Genomic DNA, 22,144 nt, shown 5'->3' with positions numbered 1-22,144 from the left:
GTATGTTATAAACGAACTTAACAGTTAGAACCCACCCATTACGCATATGAGGTGCTGTGCCCAGGGCCTTACCTCCCTCAATATAGGACCCCCCTCATCTGACATAGTGCATGTCTCTATTGAACAAGTGAAAGTCACTCCCTCCCATAATCTCACTCACTAGACTTTAATTACTAGACAACAACAGAAACATAACTGCAGTGAACTTCATCTTGAAGGTGCATCTTAACATTCAATTCAATTAAATTGAAAAAGTCCAAAGGTAAATTTATCAAAAACATTTATTCAGTGGAATGAAGAAAGAAACAAAAAATATATATGTATAAAAAAGTCACAAAAAAAAAAAACAAAACCAAAAAAAACAAATTAACCAACACTGACATAAACATGTAATAAATGCCATCTTCAGGTCCATTTCGAGTTTAGCTTGACTAAAGATTAACCTATTATCATACACAACATCAAAATGAACGGTATCTTGCCACAGAAGGAAGCACAAATGTCATTCCAAACAAGACTCTGTGTGCACAAACTTTTATCTCTGGTGGCAAAAATATCATGGCGACTTCACAGTAAACACATACTGTATACATCAAACAACTTTTTTCCCCGAATACCGTTACCCTCCAAGTATGAGAAGATGTCAGAACCGTTATTCTAAACCCAAACCGTAGCTGTGCAACTTTACAGGTAAATGTTAAAGTGATGCATTGAATTTATTTGTCAACTGTGAATTTAAAAATATGAACAGCTTCCGTAACTAGACAATATCGCACCATACATTCTAAGGCTCAGGCTTACAAAATGAAGTCTCCTTAGTGTATGTAAAAGTGATGGGGTTAAATGCCAAAGGCCTGATGGGGAAGCCTAGCAATTTCCCAGCCCAGTCACCCCAACTTCAGGTCCTGATTCTGGGCACGCCTCCAGTCGAGCGAGCCTGCTCTGTTCCAAGGCAATTGCCTCAGCAGAGTGTTTGCATTTCTCTGATCCACACTGACAGGTGAAATACTTGCTCTTAATGTCCCAAAAGCGGTCTCCATAGTCAAACCTGATGAAAAACAAACAGGCTGTGATGCAGAGCATGCATTCAAGGTTATTACAGTACCAGAATTCAAAACAACTGATCATTTAAACTCAAAAAAGGAAGGTCAAGAAGGAACGGAGGAGTTAAGGAAGTGAGGAAGATGGAAAGGAGGGTCAACAAGGATGGAGACATGGTATTAAAGGATGAGAAGGGAGATGGAAGGAGGAAAAGAAAGGAATGAAATATGGAACAAAGAAAGGAAGTAAAGGAGGAAGTAAAGGAGGAAGCCGAAAGTAATCGCATTCATAGCTTCCTAATTGGGTTAAAATGTCAACATTCTATACATCTGTGCCCTTTTACCCAAGCTCTTGTCCACTGAGGATGTCTCTGGAGCTAAAGAAGGCAATGCGGGGGAATCGCAGGTCCTGGTGAAGCATGAAAACCCGCACTGGGATGAGGTTGGGATCGCACAGGTGATTGATGAAGCGACTGATGTTGCCATAGTAACGAGCATCAATACAGTACACCTCTCCATCCTTGACAGGGAAGATGAAGTTAAAGACGACAGGAAGAAGATGAAGAAGTTAGGTAGAGCCTGATATCTCTTGGCAATTGTTACTGTATGCACAAAATGCTTGTATGAAATAGGTGCTAAAGTCTGCTTAAGATTTCCAAGTTTAACTGTAAATGCTAACATTAAAGGTGCTCTGGTGCTCGGCAGGTTGAGTGGGGGGAGGTGGTGTCTGTGTCACCCTACCCCCTCTCCTAAATCCTTCACGACACATTCTGCTATCTATGGACCACTGAAGTGTAAACAGGAGAGTTTACCTTGTTGTCTAGGTCAAACAAGTACGAATCATCTTCTCTGACATCTGCTTCTGCGTCAGAGATCAGCTCTCCCACATATCTGCGAAGAGAGAGGAGAATCAATACCTGAGACAACATTTCTCAGTTTCTCACTGTGCAAATGAAAACTGAAACTCCTGCTACCACTTACTCGCAGATGAAACTGCCTTGAGGAATGTCCTGCAAGGCCCGCACTCCCCACCCCATCTTCTCAGTTCTGTACAGCTGGAGACGAACTCTGATGGGGAGAGAGGAGAAATTGTGCGGTTTCAGATTATAGTCGCCCAGAAATGGCAACAGTCTAAATATTTGTGCCTTTATGCAGAATTATGGCAGGTGGTTACTTGACTAATAAACCCCATCTTAATGGATGGTGTGTGTGTTCAGTGTGTAAAGGCACATTCCTCTCGCTTCTTCTGTCTCTTTGTGTTTTTCCGATGGTGCCCTCATCAGGCTGAATAACTGAATCTGAACAACTATTCTTACTTGATGCCGGCCTGGACCACTCTGTTCTTGCACGTCCGATAGCAGGCGCACGCCAGGTTACATTCAAAGATGAGTGGGGGTTCAATCTTGTTGAATTCCTGAAGCAATCTCTGGTCCTGGTAGCAAAATGGGGGTAAAAATAAACAAATTAGAGGAGATTCGTTTAAGCCCAAGGTTTACGGTCAGTAGATTAGATTGATTAGATTGTAAAACTAGATTAAATTCTAAGCTTAATAAAGCTGGTTGACTGTATAATCCCTCCATTAAAGCGCTTACTACTACTAATAATAAATAATAATACGCTAATGTGTGGCTACTCTACACAACCCTGCCACCCAGGATTGGTGGAGGCAATATAAAATATGAAAAGAAAATTGAATATATAAAAGAAATAAACAAAAAAAAAACACAAAACACAAACAAATAACATCTACAACGCTGTATATATTTCCACAGATCTTCTGAGGAGGTTATCCTTATGTGGTGTGTTCGACAGCATCCTCCCCATTTCTCTTTACCTTGTCATACCAGCAGCGGATACTGAGCTGTCCACATAGACAATTACTGGATGAGCAATCATCTGTACAGCCACAGTGCTGAGGGCAAGAAAATAAAACTGATAAGCTCACAGACAATAAATAAGTCACAGACAGTTTGTGTGCATGAGGGAGTGACTTTTTCACCTTAAAGTTTTTTTCTGTATTTGAGCGAAACATCAAACCAGGTAAAAAGACTCCATGTCAATGATGCAAAGCTTTCATGAAAGAGTGAGAGACAGAGAGAGGCTAATGCCTATTTTACCTGTAAGTGTGTGATGTTGCGGTCTATGTTCATGGCTGATGTTTCACAGTTTTCTGAAACATATTTGTAGTCTGACGGGCATCCCTCATCATCCACTGCATTCACACAGGGGATGGGTACATTCTCATAGCCCTGTGCAATGTCACTGTGCCAGGGGAGGGGATGGATTAATGATAAATCAGTAAGCAAACTTAAAAAGATATTCTAATAACTACTTAAAAAAATGAACACTGGTCTATTCTCTAGTGCAGATGCTCCTGCGGCCTGCATTTTCTACGTGCAGAGCAGTGCTAACAACTGCTTTTCATATTTTTCATGTAACTTTGGAATGGCGCTCTTATCTGTGTTCAGCTTTAGAGTTTCCAAATGTTTTTTTTCTTTTGTTGATTTCCCCCCCCAATTTTTCTCCCAAGTTGTACTTGTCCAACTACCCCACTCTTCCAAGCCGTCCCGGGTGCCGCTCCACCCCCTCTGCCAATCCAGGGGGGGCTGCAGACGACCACATGCTTGCTCCAATACATGTGGAGTCACCAGCCGCTTCTTTTCACCTGACAGTGAGGAGTTTTGCCAGGGGGACGTAGCGCGTGGGAGGATCACGCTATTCCCCCCAGTTCCCCCTCCCCCCCGAACATGCGCCCCAACCGACCAGAGGAGGCGCTAGTGCAGCGACCAAAACACGTACCCACATCCAGCCTCCCGCCCACAGACAGGGCCAATTATGTCTGTAGGGACGCCCGACCAAGCAAGCAGTAACACGGGGATTCGAACTGGCGATCCCCATGTTGGTAGGCAACAGAATAGACTGCCAAGCCACCCGGATGCCCCAGAGTTTCCAAATTAAAGGGGTGGGGAGGGCCAGAATATTTGAGCTGAACAACTCACGCCTACCTGCAAATTATCCGTTCTGTCCGCAGCACACGATTGGCTATCCCCCGTCGCAGCTTCCTATTGATTTGGAGTGCCACCCACACTGGTGTATCGGCTCGCGCCAGGGTGAGAGGCGTGTCTCCTTCTCTGTTCATGATGTCAATGTCTCCCCCTCTTGAAAGGAACAACCTGCAATATGGTGGGGACAGATACAATCATCCCAGTGAACGTGTAACAGTGACCGTACCTTTAACTTAACACGTGTGCGGACACATAAAACTGAACACGTAGCAAATTATATGAGGGGAAACCTGTCAACAAAAGATGCCAATAACCACCGAGCCCGGGGTATGTTGGTCCCTTGACTGTATACGTCACGTAAAAAAAAAAAAAAAAAAAAAAAAAAGAAGTTTGTTTGACAAATATCTCCTTTCTTTGCCTCCAAGTGCGAGCAAAGTTACATGAATGGCGATATAAATGATCAAACCAGAAGTACCCAAATACACCATGGGACTAAATGGCATTAGTAGCATAGGCTGATAAGAACTGATGGTCCCGTTAATATGGAAGGATAACTTCCAAAAAAATCTAATGGGCCCCAGGGTGCGACCATTTTGGGTGCAAATAAAACCAAAAGTCTGTCAAGTGTGACTAAACATTTTCATTGGTCGCATCAGTGCGCCTGAAATTTAGCAGGTCTGCATGTATGTGTGTGTAGCACTATTTTCCCCCCACCCGCATTCTGTTGAGCCATCCTACTTTGCCTCTGACTGGCCCTGACCCTGATACTCTTACCCTAACCATCTCACTCCTCATGCCTAAACCTAACCAATCTAACCAACAAAGGCAACAAGTACTAGCCAATCAGAGGCAGAGTAGGATGGGTCTTTGGGGAATGCGGGTGGGAGAAAAATAAGGCATGTGGGACACCACACCCTGTACTGCTCCTCGAGCGACATCACAACCTTAAAAGATATCAGTATTTCAAAATGAAGAGAACTATGAATTTTTTTTTTGACAAGAAAAATGGTGCAGTGCCCAATTACACCACATCAGCCCTTTTTAGTTTAACTTTTAAACAATGAGGTCATTGCGATTTCATGTGATAATAAATCAATTAATTCAAAATTCTGCTGCATGAGTGCTGACTGCTGCACGAGTGTTGACTAAGACCAAAAGGAGAACACATATTACACCTATTTTAAAGTCTTAACACTGGTTACCTGTTAGCTTTCGTAGATTTTAAAATCATTTTATAAGGCATTACATGGCCTTGCACGAGACTACCTCTCAGAAATGCTTTTGGTTTCTATTTTAGCTGTTCTGCAAAGCAGAATAAAAACATTTGGTGATGCTGCTTTCAGCCATTACGCACTGGGGATCTGAGAGGAGCTGGAAATATTGATTTTTTTTAATGTAAACTAAAAACCCATCGATTTAGTCTGGCTTTTATGTAGTGTTTTATCATCTTTATACTTTTTAATCATTTTTTTTATTCTATCTTGTTTTATCTACATTTTACTATTGAGCATTATGATTTACTTTATTTTATATACACTTTACTGTTTTACTATAATCTAATTTGTGTAGTATTTCATAATTTTATTTTATTGTTACTTTATTGATTGTATTATACCTTTCTTTTATTATCTTAACTAGCCATCTTTTATCGTTGTATTATTCAATTAACTTTTTTTGTTAATATTTTTTTAGTTGTCTTGGTGTGTATTAGTCACTACATCCATTTTTTTATGATGTAAAGTTTATTGTCATTTTTCCATTTTAACAAAACAATCAACACTGAACAGTTCTGAAAAACAATAAAACCGAAATAAGTAATGATAATAATAATAGTAGATACTAGAGTTACTAGTCTATGAGGAAAAGCGAGGATGAATGAATGTTTTGTCGATCACTTGTAAAGCACTTTGAATTGCATTTGATTTGTGTGAAAGGTGCTATATAAATAAAGTTTGATTGATTGATTAAATAAAGAAAAAATATCTGCACTTTTATTCCTGTTTACAATCATTTACATAATGTGTTAAGAAATTAATGTGTATGGGAACTGACAAAAAAGGTAACGCTTAAAATGTATTATTGTGGTGCGAAAAGGCGTGGTGAAAAAAATTGGGTGCACCTAAATGAAAAAGTTAGGCAAACCGGTGCAATCAATGTAAAAAGTTAGTCAGGAGACAGGGCTGTTGGGGGGGGGGGGGGGCTGTGCTGACTTGACGTGCGAGGCCCTGCTCATTGCATGCACCTAAATCACGGTCACATATCTATTCTAGTTCTACTGCACAAGTAATCTCAGTGCAATACATTTTTAACAACAATAATACAGCATCATCATGCACGTAGTCTCAGCTATTACTTCTCCCCCATTACAGTCTTTCAAAGGAAAAAAATCAACTGTAAAACTATTGGCTTTACATCAAGTCAGCTCAGCTGTCACTTTATTTTGGCATGGTGAAGTATGACAGTTTGTTACAATTCAATATTTCAGGTCTATAACCTACATTTCTTTCAGATTTTAGATCATTTTTCTGACCTGTCATTATACATAGCCTATGGTCACAGTCACATGCACCCGCTAGCTTTGGACATCTGCTCAGCCACCACATTTCTGAAATGTTGACAAATTTATCCAGCGATCCTCACAGTGACTTATGAAATTCTTCCTTCTTTTTAAGTTTTTCTTTTCTCAACACCTGACTCGTGTTTACGAAATTGGTTGCCCTCTTGTGCAGCCAATATTGTTTCCCCTTCTCCAGTGAGCAGCAAGATGGAGCACGCACTACATAATGACGCAATATCGAAAATGAAGGAAAAAAAACTGAATAATTTGTTAGCTTTTGTCATCTGACCTTGACTATGCTTAATTGACACACAGCAATTTCATTTTCGAAGCATGTTGGGTCAAAAACAGTTATAAAAACTTTATTAAAAAAAAAACAAAAAACTGTAGGCTTGCAGGCCAGGCACAAGGCCTTAGAGCAGCAGTGGCCAATCTTATCCAGAAAGGGCCAGTGTGGGTGAAGGTTTTTGTTTCAACCAAGCAATTACACACCTGTGTCTCCTAATCAAGTTCCTCAGCAAAGACTCTATTGGTTGATTAGTGGGATCAGGTGTGTAACTGCTTGGTTGGAACAAGAACCTTCACCCACACTGGCCCTTTCTGGATAAGATTGCCCACCCCTGGCTTAGAGGCACAAGGCCCTGTGCACCCAGTGTGAAGCGGGTGTACACTTTGCATGCGATGGTTCTGTCTGGAGCCCTGATCCACTTCAAGGATTCCTTTCGCTTGTGAAATTTCACCTCCCCATACAAGTTCAACACCATGCCAATGAGGCAAGACACAAAGAGGGGTGTTGTGGCAGCAAGGGGATGCAAAAGATGCATGTAATTTCTTGCATTTACACATCACTAAGATTTACAAGCAGCAATGGAAGGAGCCACTCACGTAACACAATCCAGGAACCCCTCTCTGGAGGCAATATGTAGGGGTGTGTCTCCATGTATGTTGACGGAGGAGAGGGAACAGCCTGCGTTTAGCACCAGCTCCGCTATGTCCACACTCCCCGCAAACGATGCCCAGTGGAGACAAACATTCATCTCCTGGAGGGAATAAAAGAGGGAACGATGGAGACAGGGAGAAAATACAAAGAGAAAACAACAAGTAAATTGGATGATCCCATTCTAGTTACAGAAAATTAAGACCCACACATAGTAATTGAAACTTGTCAGGCATGGGAATTATTAAACCAAGTTATTTCATAGTGTCTGAAATTTAAGCCCATCTTTGGGATGAGATAAAACATGGTTAAGTGTTGAAAAAGTGCCACTAGGGCATTAACTTGAAATTTTTCAATAAAAAGAGTTTTTACAGCATTTTTACTACTCTGTGATGTCAACACATTCATTATTCTTAAACAGACATGAATATTTAATTTAATTCAGGTTAACACCAAGGCTAATTCTAACTACTGCGCCACAACACAGTAGTAGGCAGTAGTTGCTGACCTTATCCTTAATGGTGACATCAGCTCCTCTGTTCAGCAGTGCCCTGATCACATCTAAGTGTTTGTGTTCTGCAGCCCAGATGATAGGTGTCCAGCCACCACTGTCCTGATGGGACAACACCATGGAGAAGAGCCTATCTCAATGATCACTGACAGTTTTAGTTATAGTGCGAACTTACACTGTATCAGGGATGGGCAATGCAGGTCTTTGTAACCAAGTAGTTACACACCTGATTCTATTAGTCAACCAATAGTTTTGTTCCAACCAAGCAGTTACACGCCTGATTCTATTAGTTAACCAACAGTCTTTGCTAAAGACCTTGATTTGTAGACTAAGGTGTGTAACTGTTTGGTTGGAACAAAGATCTGCACCCACACCGGCCCTTTCTGGATCATGTTGCCCATTCCTGATATAGGTTGCTAGTTAAGGGTGGTCGATCACAATAATAAGTTAAAAAAAAAAGTAAATAAAATGATGGAGTAACAGACAGAGAAGCAAGGACTTTTTTGAGAGATGAATAGGGGGCAGAGACACTGAAAACCAAGATAAAACCCATCTCTGACGAATGTTTTTGATTGACAGTTTGGCTCATTCCTGTACCTGTGCGTTTATATCCACCTGGCCAGTCTCCAGCAGTAGATTGACGATGTCCAGGTTGCCAAGCTTGGCTGCATGGTGGAGACCAGTATACCCATCATCCTCCTATAGAAAAGCACAATAAAAGGACACCGGAGGTATAAAGGGAGAGACGAGAGAGGGGAGAACGGGAAGGAGAAATGGGATATGAGACAAGTGGCAGTTAGAAGAACTCATTTTTGACTACTGCACTTCTAAAGTTTTTTTTTTTAAAATGTACAACTGATCATAATGAAATACCAGTGTTATTTGATGCATTGTGTATATTTCTCTTAATTGTACTGTCATCTCGGAAAATGTCTGTGTGTGTGTGTGTTTGAGTAAGGCTTGGGCGATTGGATGTATATATTGGCAATTGGGCGACCCCCCCCCCCCCCCACAGTTTTTATCCATTTATTTTGATAATATAATGGTCTGCCTCAAGAATTCAACTCGGTAAATAATTAACCTGAAAAGCAGCATTCAAAGTATGTGTGAATTGGAACTGGCAGTTGGAGTTGGACCCTATGCACATTTTTGTTGCACATAAACAACATTCTGACATTGGCATTTTTCCTTGAAAAGAAAAATACCTATGTCAGAATGTTGTTTATTGATTACAACTCTACTTTTAATACAACTGTACCATCCAACCTGGTGTTGAAACTCAGAGGTTTTGGTCTGGGCAATTATCTGTAAATGGCTATTTGATTTCCTGACAGGCAGGCCCCAGACTGTGAGAATAGGTAAAACATACTCATTTACATTTGTTCTTAGGACCGGTGCACCTCAGAGTTGCTGTCTCAGTCCCTTATTATACAGTCTGTTTACAGACGACTGTGTTGCCAAATATGACAACAGCATCATTAAATTCGCAGATGACACCACAGTGACTGGACTAATAGGCGACAGTGATCAGAGGGCCTATATGAGGGAGGTGGAAGAGTTAACCATATGGTGTCATGACAACAACTTCTCTCTAAATGTCAAAAAAACAAAAGAAATCATTGTTGACTTTAGAAAAATCAAAGAAAATCACATTCCTATTTCCATCAATGGGTCATCTGTTGAAAATTGTGGACAGTTTTAGAGTTCTTGGTTTGCACATCACAGACACCCTCACATGGACTCTCAATACCAATTGCATCCTGAAGAAGGCACAGCAGAGACTTTATTTTCTGAGGCTTCTCAAGAGTTTGGTACTCATACCAAAACTGTTATGAGCTTTTATCACAGTACCATTGAGAGTGTCTTGACAGGCTGTATCAGAGTGTGATTTGGCAACCTGACTGCTCAGGACTGCAGACTGCTTCAAAGGACTGTAAAGACAGCAGCAAAAATCATTGGCATGGAACTACCACAACTTCATAAATTACACTACTCACTGCAAAAGGAAAGCCCAAAATATAATTAAGGACACAAGCCACCCCACTCATGCTACTACAATGTAGAATTATCTAAACATAAAAAATGACATGATCTTTCTTTGGAGAACAATTAAGTGTATCCTCAAAAACAATTTTTTTAAAAAAATAAAACAAGCAGTTACCGAATGAATTTAAGGTTGATGGGGGTCTTATCGCTGATCCACAAATAATTGCCAACAATTTTAATAGCTTTTTCTCAGAAGTTGGTCCAACTTTGGCCTCCAATATTCCTCCTAGCAACCATAATCCTCTTCAGTTTATGAATTCTCCAGTCAATGATAATTTTCATTCCTTACTGGTTACAGAAGATGAGTTTCAGGAGACCTTAATCAATCTGAAAGATTCCTCTCCAAGTTATGATAGCATTGACAGAAAACTACTGATATCCATTCATAAGTACATTCTGAAACCTCTCTCACATTTTCAATCTCTCATTGAAAAAGGGAATTGTTCCTCTTGAACTAAAAATAGCCAAAATTATTTCTATTTCTAAAGATGACGACCCAGCCATTTTTAACCATTATAGACCCATCTCCATTTTGCCAACTATATCAAATGTACTTGAAAAGCTCGTCTATCAAAGATTACTCAAACATCTTAATAAGTACAATATTATATAAATATCAATATAGGTTTAGAAAGAAACATTCAACATATATATGACACTTACACATCTTACTGATTAAATATACAAAGCTAGAGATAGAAAGGAAAACACTAGAGGTATTCTTTAGACTTATCTAAGGAATTAAGTTAATCACCATATTCTTCTTCAGAAGCTTTCACACCTTGGAGTTAGAAACAATACACTGCTCTGGTTCACCAGTTACCTTAAAGATAGACAACGGTTTGTGTGCGATAATGGAACCAATTCTCCTTTTCTTCCCATACTCTGTGGTGTACCACAAGGCTCAATTCTTGGGCCCTTGCTATTTCTTATATATATTAATGACCTCCCCAATGTTTCAAACAAGCTGTCTACAATTTTATTTGCCGATGACACAAGTGTCCTCTATTCACATAAAGATCCTGACACCTTCATTAAGGTGTTAAATGAAGAACTTAACAAGCTGTCTATTTGGTTTAAGTCCAACAAACTATCATTTAACATTAAAAAAACAAGCTTCATCTTTTCTGGTCTTAAATCAGGGATTTTTGACTCCTCATCTAAAATTGTAATCAATAACATCCCCATAACTAATGTGTGTTCCACACGATTCCTTGGCATTCTGCTTGATGAATCCTTATCTTGGAAATCTCATATCAGGGCCATAATGATGAAAATGGCCAAGAGTATTGGTATACTAGGCGAAATCCATCACTTGATCAACACTGAGGTAGCCACTATGTTATATTATTCAATAGTTCATCCGTATATTAATTATTGTAATATAGCTTGGGCTAGTACTCATTAGACCAAACTTGAGCCCATACACCGTCTTCAGAAATGAGCACTAAGAATAACAAATTGTGTACATCGAAGACATTCCTCTCAGCCTCTATTTCTTCAATTAGGTGTCCTTAGTGTTTATCAAGTGAACCATTTCCAGATTGGTTTATTTATTTATAGTTACTTCAAAAGAACCCTCCCCCTTTTTTCATGACATATTTGCATACAATTACAAGTTCACACTTACTCCACACGTAGTTCTTCTCTCCTTAGACACCCCTCGGCCTCCCATTCCCGTACTTCCCAATCTCAGTTTAGTATATTCTACTGAGGGTCCAAAATATAGAATTCTCTGCCTTTAAATTTTTTTGAATTTGTCTTCAGAGCAGTTTAAAAGAGCCCTGAAATCACTTCGTCTAACCAACCAATATTTTCCATATGGTCTGCCTATATAAACTGGGTCCAACCAATATTTTCCTTTGTCATACAAGTGTATATATATATATATATATATATATATATAGTGTTTATTTTCTCCTTTATATTTCTTGTCTTATGAAAATTGTAAGCCATATCATGAGTGTATGTTCTTGGTCTGTTAATGATAGTGTTTGTGTATACTTGCATGTATCATGAATGAGTGGTTCTTGATGTGTGTGTGTGTGTTTGTGTGTCTTGTGACTATGACTGATTCATTGTACTTCTGTAACATGGGTGTTTATGGGATGCATTGTTGTTGGGTGCTGTTCTGAACTGTGTCTCTGTCTCTTGCTATGTCAGGAATTACTGATTTATACATACAAATTGTGCATACGGCATTGCTGTAATTGTTTCTTGTAGCATGCTGCCTGAAGAATGCCACTTTTCAAGCCCTTGGAGGGTTTTTAGGCAATTCTCCCTTCATATTCCTTTTCATATTATATATTGTATCTTTTTTTTTATGTGTAAATAAAGAAACCAAACCAAACCAAACCAAGTTCTGTTCCCACTCCTTCCACCTAAAAAAATTACTGGAGCATCAGATCACACACCACCTGTCTCAGTAATAGTTTCTTTCCACAGGCAGTCAGGTTGCTGAACAGCAGACATACTCACATGCACCTTACATTGTTGTGTATAATGTATGAATTCATTGTGTACATAATCTATGTAGGTCTGTAGTGTTGTCTTTTTTCTGGGGGGGGGATGGGGATGGTGTGTCCTTGTGTGCTTTGTACTTGTGCCCCTTGTGTTAAGGCAGAGAGAGCCAGAGCTCAAGAATCTCATTGTATTCTAATAGATATGCCAATAAAGTTAAACTTGAACTTGAAGAATGATTTCTGACAAGTCTTTCACAAAACAGGGCAGTGACTAAAATTAGAATCTTTTGTCGGTTCTACTCATTTGCAAAGATGGCAAATTACTTCACTTAGGTCCTTCGGCTTGCCAGTTGCGTCCAGTTTAAAACCAAAATAATCCCAAATAGGGGATTTCATATTCTTTTTTTGTAACGAGCTCTTCCATGATTGCATTCATTGAAAATGGTGGCAGGTAGGAAAATTTTGACACATCGCCCAACCCTAGCTTGAGTGAACGTATGAGAAAGATATGGACAGAGACAGCTGTCAAGAGAGTTACTGCTCTCAGGTGTGTTTCTAGAAGGATAGAGGAGGATGATAGCTGATTCACACGCCTCCTCGCTCACAATTCAACATTTTTACTTGTCATTTTAGAGATTTGTTTGCTTCAAGTAGAAGGATTGAAAGTATTTGGCAAGTTTTCCATGCATCCTGAAGCCATAAAAATATAGTTGCATTCAGAGTTATGTTATTTTTCAGACAAACCCTCATACTAGACAACTACATAACACGCAGCTCTTCTACTGGACTTTCTTTTTAAGAGTGCATATCCTTTTGATACAAGGTGAGACAATACCCACATTAATGACTTAAATCAAATCAAAAATCAAATCAATTTGATTTCTATAGCCCAAAATCACAAACTACAAATTAGCCTCAGTGGGCTTAACAGCAACAAAACATCCTGTCCTGTCCTTAGACTCTCTCATCGGATAAGGAACAACTCCCTAAAAAAAAAACCTTTCACAGGGGTTGAAGGGGTTTAACAGACTTAAAACATGTACATCTTAATAGAGGACATGGCAGCCCACCTTGACAGGACAAAAAAAGTACAATCTACAAGTAAATTATTGGGGTTGAGTGTAGAAAAAAAAATCCTGAAAATAAATCAGTGTTGACCTTATGTACTAATTGTATTTACATACATTGGGGTTTAAAGATACTCACAGCATGATAGACAGTGGCACCATTCTGGACCAGATAACGAGCCACCTCAACGTGATTGTTGATGATCGCTTCCAAAAGAGGGGTCCTCAGGGCCTTGTCTTGGGCATCCACTTTAGCGCCTGCCTGCAAATACATAATCAAAACAGAACATTATGATTTACTCTCCGACACCAAAACCAAATTCTCATTTGAAAAAAACATTTTATACTGAAGAGGGGCAAATTATGAAGTTTTTAAAGTCACTAATGATGTGTTTTCTTGTAAAAATCTCACCTGTACTAACATATAGCAGACCTCCAACAGACCTCTCTGAGCTGCAGCGTGTAGAGCAGAGCGCCTGTTTTGTGAGTCAGGCTGGCAAGTGGGGTCTATGCCCTCCACTGGAAACCCACACAGACAAAAAGAAATAAGGTTTACTTAAATATACTTCTATCTGATCAGGAACTAAGCAGGCAAAAGGGAAGCACACATAATGATTCAAACTGACTTCTCACCCAAGGTTTGACATGGAAACAACATGAAAAAGTAGGACCGCTAACACTGAGACTGACTGTGAAGGAAGGTTTTACTTGTCTTTCACTTATCTCAATGCACACAACCCTGGCAGTTTGATCAAATGCTTGAAAAAGGTACATTTTGCCACTCACTCAGCATGAGCAGTACTCTCTGCACCTCGCCTTGTTTAGCTGCAGGGTAAAGCTGGCGGGGGTGGAATCTCAGTTTCTTCCTCCTGACAATGACAAATAAGAGGTGGGGGAAAAAAAATAAAAGAACAACTCTGTGTTTAAATTGTTTAAAATCCCCTATGCCCTGGATATTTTGCTAAGAAGTGGTCCAGGAAAAAATATTTAGGTAAAAGGGGCATAGATTCTCTAAATCAGGATATTCTAATCAGATACCAATTGAAATTTTTATGAGAAAATTAGTTTATTAGATCTGACATTCATGATATTTAGTTTCTGAATTGTTCGCATACAAAAAAACAAAACAAAAACAAAAACTGAACTCATCTGCAAACTTTCAAAAGATATGATGGTGGCCTAACACAAAGATTACAATACATTTATTTCAGACCTAAATGGAAATGAATGAAAGAGACTGAACTTATAAAGCAGTAAATTAAGTCTGTCAGAAGATGCCAAGGGCTCATTTTTCTTATTCATAAATATGATTTAACAGTGAGAGATTGCAAACAATGGTAGGCATTGTAGTATCTCCTCATGACTCAATCCATCTAACCTACAGACAGTTCTTCTGTGAACAGACCAGAAAAGTATATTGTAAAACATGTGCCTCGACTCAAGTGGGGTTTTTTCCCCCCAAAAAAAGAAAAATTAAAAACCTCCACTCATTTTTGCACCATGCAAAGGAGAAAAAAAAAAGATTATTTGAACAAGCATACAGTGAAAAGTGGGAATGGCCACATGTTTATGGCTCCTTGATCATGTATTCATAATTACCATCTGCCAGTACCCATCAGTGAAACTTCAGTTGAAACATCCATCATATGTCCATCTCCTAACCTCTCACTGTCCTGTGTCAGAATGGCCTTCTGTAGTGCCTCCCTGCTGGGTCCAGGTGGAAGTGCACTGGGGCAGATGTGTTTTCCACTGGGCAGACAAAGTGATGGCCCCACGCTATCCACTCCTTCCTCCACTGGGGGGATGGTGCCCATGGGCCCTGCCAAGGCTACAGACTGGGCAGGCTGCTGCTGCTCCACTTCCCATTGCCGCACCCCAAGACTACGCATACGTGCACTGAGCAAGACAGGGAGGAAGTAGGTGAGGAGAGGAAGTATATGTTTGTGTGCTTGGTGTGGGGCACATCATAGATTCATCTAGTGACATCAGAAAATGATCCACCAAATGTCATAGGTGAGTTGTGAGCCCGCTTGAAGAGACATCTACCGCTCTCTTCCTCCATCGAGTCTTTACCTGACAGGTCTCTCGGGCTTCTTCCCATCCATCATCCCTCCTGTGGAGGCCGTGAGCGAGGGTGCCATCAGGCTGGTGGGGGGGAGGGATGGGGTGGTGGTGGAGGAGGCCGACATGGTGATGACGGCCGCTGCAGAGGCGTAGGAAGGGATGGTGACTTCCTGGGCTTCCGAGGCGTCTTCGCCGCAGTGGGGGCAGAAGAGCATGCCCCCACCATTCCCTCTGCCGCGCCCTCCACCCAGCACTGTCACGCAACCCCGGTGGAACCGATGAGCGATACGCTGGTCCGGGCAGCACTCGAGAAATTTGCCCTGAGAGAAGAGAAGGAAGTATAGGTTTGAAGACTCGCGATATGGGGTGGCAGTAGCTCAGTAGGTAGAGAAGGTCGTCTGATAACTGGAGGGTTGCTGATTCGATCCTTGGCTCCTCCTTGTAATGTCAAGGTGTCCCTGAGCAAGACACCTAACCCCTAATTGCTCCTGATGAGCTGGTTGTTTGCTTGCATGGTTGACACTGCCATCAGTGTACGAATGTGTGAATGTGAGGTATTAATTAAAGCGTAAAGCATTATGAGTGACTGTTGCAGCTAGAAATTAGATATATAAAATGCAGTCCAGTCCATATCTGTTATTATACTGCAAAAAAAAGTCTCAGTATGATTTTGTTTTGCGCATATCGAGCATTAAGTTAACATTGCCTCATTTATTCCATAATACTATATGCAAAATATGAGCTTTACCAAAGTAAAGCAACATCTAAGAAACAGTTCTTAGGAATCCTTCAAAAATATTTAGCAGCACTGGTGACCTTCTTCTGCTCTAAACTACTTATCAACAGGAAAATGTTAGTCAATAATATTGGATAAACCTTAATGAGAAGAATGGTTTTTAATGTTGACAGCAGGAGGCATAAACCCTTACCGCTATGCAGAAATATCCGCAGCCAGGGCAGCAGTGGTGTTTGACCATGTGTGACCGATGGCTGTCGCAAAGCACCATGAGAGGCACACGACTGGATGGCCGCATAGTCTCTCCTTTCACAGTGGTATTGGAACAACAACTCAACTGGTAAACACAGCAAGATCGAGTAAATGACACAGTAAGAAGGGTGGTTTATTCCACATACACAGACTGGGGTGCTTATGATGATGATGATGAGTGCCTGTGTTTAGGAACTGAATACTTTAAAAAGTGCAGGTTATTTACACAGTTCTGTTCCCTTATATATTAGTGAGAATACTTTTTTTCTGAATACACAGAGGACTGTATGAGTTGTACGAAAATTCATAAATAAGGTGTGAAGACAAACAGTTGAAGTTGAACTTTCACTAGACAATAATTGCTTCCTTTGAATTATTAAATACTGTTCAGCAAAGGAGTGGGTTTTTTTAGATTTGTAAAAACAAGAATGTTGGTTGCTGAATACCATAACTTAGTCTGAAATACTCTACCCTGAGAATGACGTATCCTACATGAGTGACTGACTGACTTCAGTTTGCCTCGTGAATGCCACATTGCCACAGTGCCATGGGAAAAATGTACATTCATACTTAATTTGACTGAGCTTATACAGTATATGCACACGCTTCAGAAGACACACGAAACAAAAAGTAAACAAAACACACACACCTCTCCATTGACACTCTCAGTGGCCATGCACTGTCTGGTGATCCGTTGGGTGGTGCTGTCAACACGTGGAGCCTCCATCCTGCAGCTACACAGGGGCAGCTCCTCCAGCCGCTCCGTCTCCCCGGCATCACTTCCTTCTGCATGACACGACAGGAGGAAGAGATTAGAAAATTTTCATATGTTGTTTTGAATCTTGTGCTGTTAATCGACTAATGATGTCTAATCTACATAGGATAGAAGATTTAAGAAAGAAGGGGGATGTGGCTCTAGAGGTTAGAGATGTAATTTCTTGACTGGAAGGTTGCTGGTTCAAATCCCTGGACCAACTGAGAAAATCGGAGTGGGGAAACAAGTGCTCTTCTTGCTCTCTCAAAAATGAATAATGAGATGCTCTGGGACAAGCCAGATACCCTCAGCTTGCTGTGGGGAAGCTGCTTAGTGACAAACAGTGCCTGTGTTTGTCACAGTGCTTGTAAATATGAAGCAGGGCAGGTTTGGAGTACACTCATAGACTGCAAAAAAATAAGTCACCCACCATGATGAGGAGAGAGGGTTAGACTGTCAGCAGCAGCAATGTCCAAGGCACCTAGGGGGACCTCTGTGTACTCACTGGACCTTCCAAGAGAGCCTGCTGCTTCTGTTACTACTGAGGATAGAAGAGATAACAGGCGGCAAACCAGTCACTGACCAGAACAATGCACAACGGGATAACATTCACTGAGATACACAAGCTGATTTACACAGAACTCCCATCCATCCATCCATTATCCAAACTACTTATCCTGCTCTCAGGGTCGCGGGGATGCTGGAACCTATCCCAGCAGTCACTGGGCAGCAGGTGGGGAGACACCCTGGACAGGCTGCCAGGCTATCACAGGGCCAACACACATCCACACCTAGAGACAATTTAGTATGGCCGATTCACCTGACCTACATGTCTTTGGACTGTGGGAGGAAACTGGAGCCCCCAGAGGAAACCCACGCAGACACAGGGAGAACATGCAAACTCCACACAGAGGATGACCCGTGATGACCCCCAAGGTTGGACTACCTCGGGGCTCGAACGCAGGACCTTCTTGGTGTGAGGCAACCATGCTAACCACTGCGCCACCGTGCCGCCCTACACAGAACTCAATGACCTAATATATCAACTTTAGCACAATTTTTCTTCTACTACTATTCTTGGAAAAACACAGCAAACTTGACTGATTTCATTTCGCTCACCTCCAAGCGACTCAACCCCATCAGCTGTATCGCTCTCTTTCATTTGCCCTGGCTCTGTACAAGAAAACTTAGCAGTCCCATTTTTACTCTGTGACCCCATCTGTGTGTCAGACTCTGAACTCTGCAAGGGAGAGATACTAGATGATAGCAAACGAAAAAAGTGGCTTTATCTCAATTGTTTCCAATGATTCCCTACTGTTTCTCGTAGGGAATAATTGGAAACACTGAAAATGATCCGATTTAATCAGGGCTTAAATTACAATGTTAAAAACTCCACATAGAATCTGTCCCCTAATTGTCTTTATACTAGGCGCACAAAATAAATATGACACTTCCGGATTTGAGCAACAGCTTATTTAATGAATTTACTTGTAGAAACCTGAGATGTAATTGTCCAATGGCAGCTTAACTACACCAACAGTAAAGATCGCGTGGAATGTCTCAAACCGTTTTGTGCACTTCTCTGTTAGCTAGCTAGCATATCTGGGTGTATGCCGTTTTAAAGAGGAAAAAAACGAAAAAGGCAGCAAGAATAACAGAGCCACTCACATGATCTGATATGTTCACTGACTTTGTTTCTCTCGCATGCAGTCTGGCTTCAACCCCATCATCTTCAGACTGCAAAAAAATAAAATAAGAGAAAATTAATACTAACCAGTAACAGCCCATCATTTATAAATTAGATATGCAAATGACTAACATTAATGCAGTGTGAAATAATGTGTTTGTTGGATATGAGTTATCACTGTCAAATGGACAGGGGACAAATCAAAAGCCTGGCACCGTTTCTGAATCTCTGACATATTGACCGAGGATAACATGGTCAGCTACCTCCTCATCTGACTTTGGCAGTCAATTATTGCTCTTTGCTGGCAGAGCCTTTGTAACAGGCTCTGCCTCCTTGATGAAAATGTTTTCTATATGAATATTTATAAAGGAACTAGAATACATCTATTTTTTTATGTTTCAGGTTTGATGAAATCGATCTATGTGTGATTTTTTTTTTCAATAACAGATACCTAAAATGGAACCTCTGTAATTTCAAGAGTCCATATTTTTTAAAGTTTTAACATTTCCAGTCGTGGCTATAGCGATTAGCATCCCAACAACATCACTTGTCATACCAAACCATAGATTACATTTTGTGTTTTGTGAGGAACTTTCTCTGCCTTCTCAGATGTGCTGTCAGTTAACAGACCCAATTTTCTCCTTTTTGAAACTGTTGAGAAAAATAAACAATGGTAAAGCAAGCAACTTGATTCAACATATGAGTTCAAGGTGAGATACCCAAGGGGGGACAGCAAAGTATGTTAAATCATGTAACTACTTTGGTCATTTTTTACACATGCATTATGGTTCATACATAAAAGATCTACCCACTCACTTGTTTCACTGTCTGAAGAAAGGCAGGCAGAGGGTCCTGAAGGTATGACAGGTACAATTGGTGCCTCAACTCGACTTATCTAAAGCAATCAATGAGACGTATCATGTAGTCACGAGAAGCCAACAAGAATTTGGTCCTTCGTAGCTAATACTTCTAATTCTTAAAATGTGTTTTACATTGTTAGTTGCAACAGAAACTTTCATGCATCACCAAAAAATATACTTTTTCAGCAATGACAAAAACAACTTTTTGGTTACTTTGACAGTTAAGGGCCATGCCCAATGTTCCATTTACAATGCCTTCTCAGACTGTTGTTTATATGAATGAGTAGCAGAAAGTCCCACCTTCCTTAATTACTATTACTATGTCTAAAAACATTCAAGTTTAATTCTCGCCACTATCCAAGCTATATGAATTACCACAAGAGGTAACTGATTGCTTGGGATAGTTTGACTCTGTAATACAGGTTCCCCCAAGATCATTTTATACCTAGCCTTAGCTTTGTCTGTCAATCCAGCGATCATCACTGCATATTACATATAAACTGCTCTTTATTGCTCTCAGAGGGGTGGGGCACTCAATGTCAGAGAAAATAGTGCTGTTGCTAAACACTGGCAGATCACTGTATCAATCATTATTTTCCAAATATGGGCAAATACTTGTTCATTGTTAGTTTATTGAATCAATTAAAGATCCATTTCAGTGAAATTGATTCATTCCAAAGTCACTTGGCAAAAGACCATCCATCCATTATCCAAACTGCTTATCCTGCTCTCAGGGCTGCGGGGATGCTGGAGCCTATCCCAGCAGTCATTGGGCAGCAGGCGGGGAGACACCCTGGACAGGCCACCAGTCCATCACAGGGCCCACACACACACACACACACACACACACATACACACATAGGAACAATTTAGTACGGCCGATTCGGCAAAAGACCACGAAGTTTGATGAATCAAGACCACACGCTTGCCAGTGCTTCCACTAAATAAATATTTTACTCACCAATGATTTCACCATATCTATGTGCGTTCTTGATAAGTATGAGTGAGTATGTCTATTTTTTTCCACAACCCTTGACTGAGTTTATGGCAAGTGAAACAGGAGAACCCTTAATAACTGTGAACACAGAGCATCTTACATATACTATATACAACGGTAAATTTATTAAGAAATGGACCTCGGTGCAAAGTACTGTGATTTGGGAAAAATCTCAAGTTCCACAGTGGCAATCTAGGCGGGAAAAGCCAATAGCATATAAAGCACCTATAGGCTGGCAGGCCATGTCATGGAGCTACAAAACAGTGTAGATAACAGTGACTCCTTACTAATGCTTGTTCCATTAATGCTGTCTCCACAAATTAACACTGTATAGGCTGAGCTTTTTATGATTCCAACCTAATTCACTGTGGAAAAAAAAGTGTTGGCGTCTTACCAATAGAAGCTCATTAACATTAGAGTTTGTCAACTTCACATACTTTGATAATTCTGTATAGTACTGAGAAAATTTCTAAATTTCCAATCTGGACATGGGCAGTGCAAAAGGATGCAGTCGCACATTCAGCTCCAACACAGTATTCTAGTGTTTTTCAGTGAAAGATACCTGCGCATGCTGTAATTTTTTCTATTAGGGAATTTAATGTAAACTTTTAAGATGGCCACGTCTGCGCGAGCTTCACTTTTAATGAACCTTTGCTAATTGATAGATAAATATTGCAGAAAATGTTACAGGTAACCTGCATTGGGGGTGGTCGGTTCATGGTTTTACGGGCTCGGTGGATCTTTGGTGGGGCAGTGGAGACGGATGGAGAAGAAGTTGAAGTGGTTGTGGCGGTGATGGAGAGGCAGGAGGAGGAGCAGGAAGGAGCAGGAGGAAGGACTGATTTACTGGTACCAGGCCCAGAAACACTCATCTTCGCTCTGCCAGGGGACAACGCTGAGGAGGTAGAGGGAGATGGGGAGAACGAAGAGGAGGATGTCGATGGAATGGACTTGGCTGCATGCCCTGTGAGAGGGGGATAAGGACAGTTAATAATCCTTTTTATTTATATAGCACTTTTCTAAAACAATGTTACAAAGTGCTTTACAAAAGAAATAAAACCAGACAAGGCAAAAATATGAACAAGACCAATTAAACAGGAGTAAAAATAAACATAGTATAAATTAATAAGGACTGGAAATTAATTACATAAATGTTAGCAAAAGACAGA

At 40.6% G+C, this 22,144-nt stretch overlaps 1 protein-coding gene across 1 annotated transcript in view; it reads right to left on the bottom strand.

Annotated features, from left to right (window-relative positions):
• Positions 1-289: 289 nt before the first annotated feature.
• The window catches only part of ehmt2 (euchromatic histone-lysine N-methyltransferase 2), a 63,087-nt gene continuing 41,232 nt past the window's right edge, over positions 290-22,144 (bottom strand). The window contains exons 4-25 of the mRNA XM_056297998.1: positions 21,671-21,939; positions 19,927-20,013; positions 18,551-18,671; positions 17,862-17,972; positions 17,327-17,463; positions 16,619-16,762; positions 15,699-16,009; positions 15,288-15,521; positions 14,412-14,494; positions 14,038-14,144; positions 13,765-13,887; positions 8,648-8,749; positions 8,048-8,152; positions 7,488-7,642; positions 4,046-4,213; positions 3,158-3,302; positions 2,875-2,952; positions 2,357-2,472; positions 2,022-2,108; positions 1,853-1,931; positions 1,385-1,560; positions 290-1,048 (exon numbers count right to left, since the gene is read on the bottom strand). Coding sequence (XP_056153973.1) covers positions 868-1,048; positions 1,385-1,560; positions 1,853-1,931; positions 2,022-2,108; positions 2,357-2,472; positions 2,875-2,952; positions 3,158-3,302; positions 4,046-4,213; positions 7,488-7,642; positions 8,048-8,152; positions 8,648-8,749; positions 13,765-13,887; positions 14,038-14,144; positions 14,412-14,494; positions 15,288-15,521; positions 15,699-16,009; positions 16,619-16,762; positions 17,327-17,463; positions 17,862-17,972; positions 18,551-18,671; positions 19,927-20,013; positions 21,671-21,939 — 3,119 coding nt within the window. The 3' untranslated portion in view covers positions 290-867. The remainder of the gene's footprint in view (positions 1,049-1,384; positions 1,561-1,852; positions 1,932-2,021; positions 2,109-2,356; positions 2,473-2,874; positions 2,953-3,157; positions 3,303-4,045; positions 4,214-7,487; positions 7,643-8,047; positions 8,153-8,647; positions 8,750-13,764; positions 13,888-14,037; positions 14,145-14,411; positions 14,495-15,287; positions 15,522-15,698; positions 16,010-16,618; positions 16,763-17,326; positions 17,464-17,861; positions 17,973-18,550; positions 18,672-19,926; positions 20,014-21,670; positions 21,940-22,144) is intronic.

This window comes from Lampris incognitus, chromosome 18 (genome assembly GCF_029633865.1).
Source record: "Lampris incognitus isolate fLamInc1 chromosome 18, fLamInc1.hap2, whole genome shotgun sequence".
Lineage (NCBI taxonomy): Eukaryota > Metazoa > Chordata > Actinopteri > Lampriformes > Lampridae > Lampris > Lampris incognitus.
The sequence above is the reverse complement of the archived record's forward strand: the minus strand, read 5'-3'. Positions and strand labels throughout refer to the sequence as shown.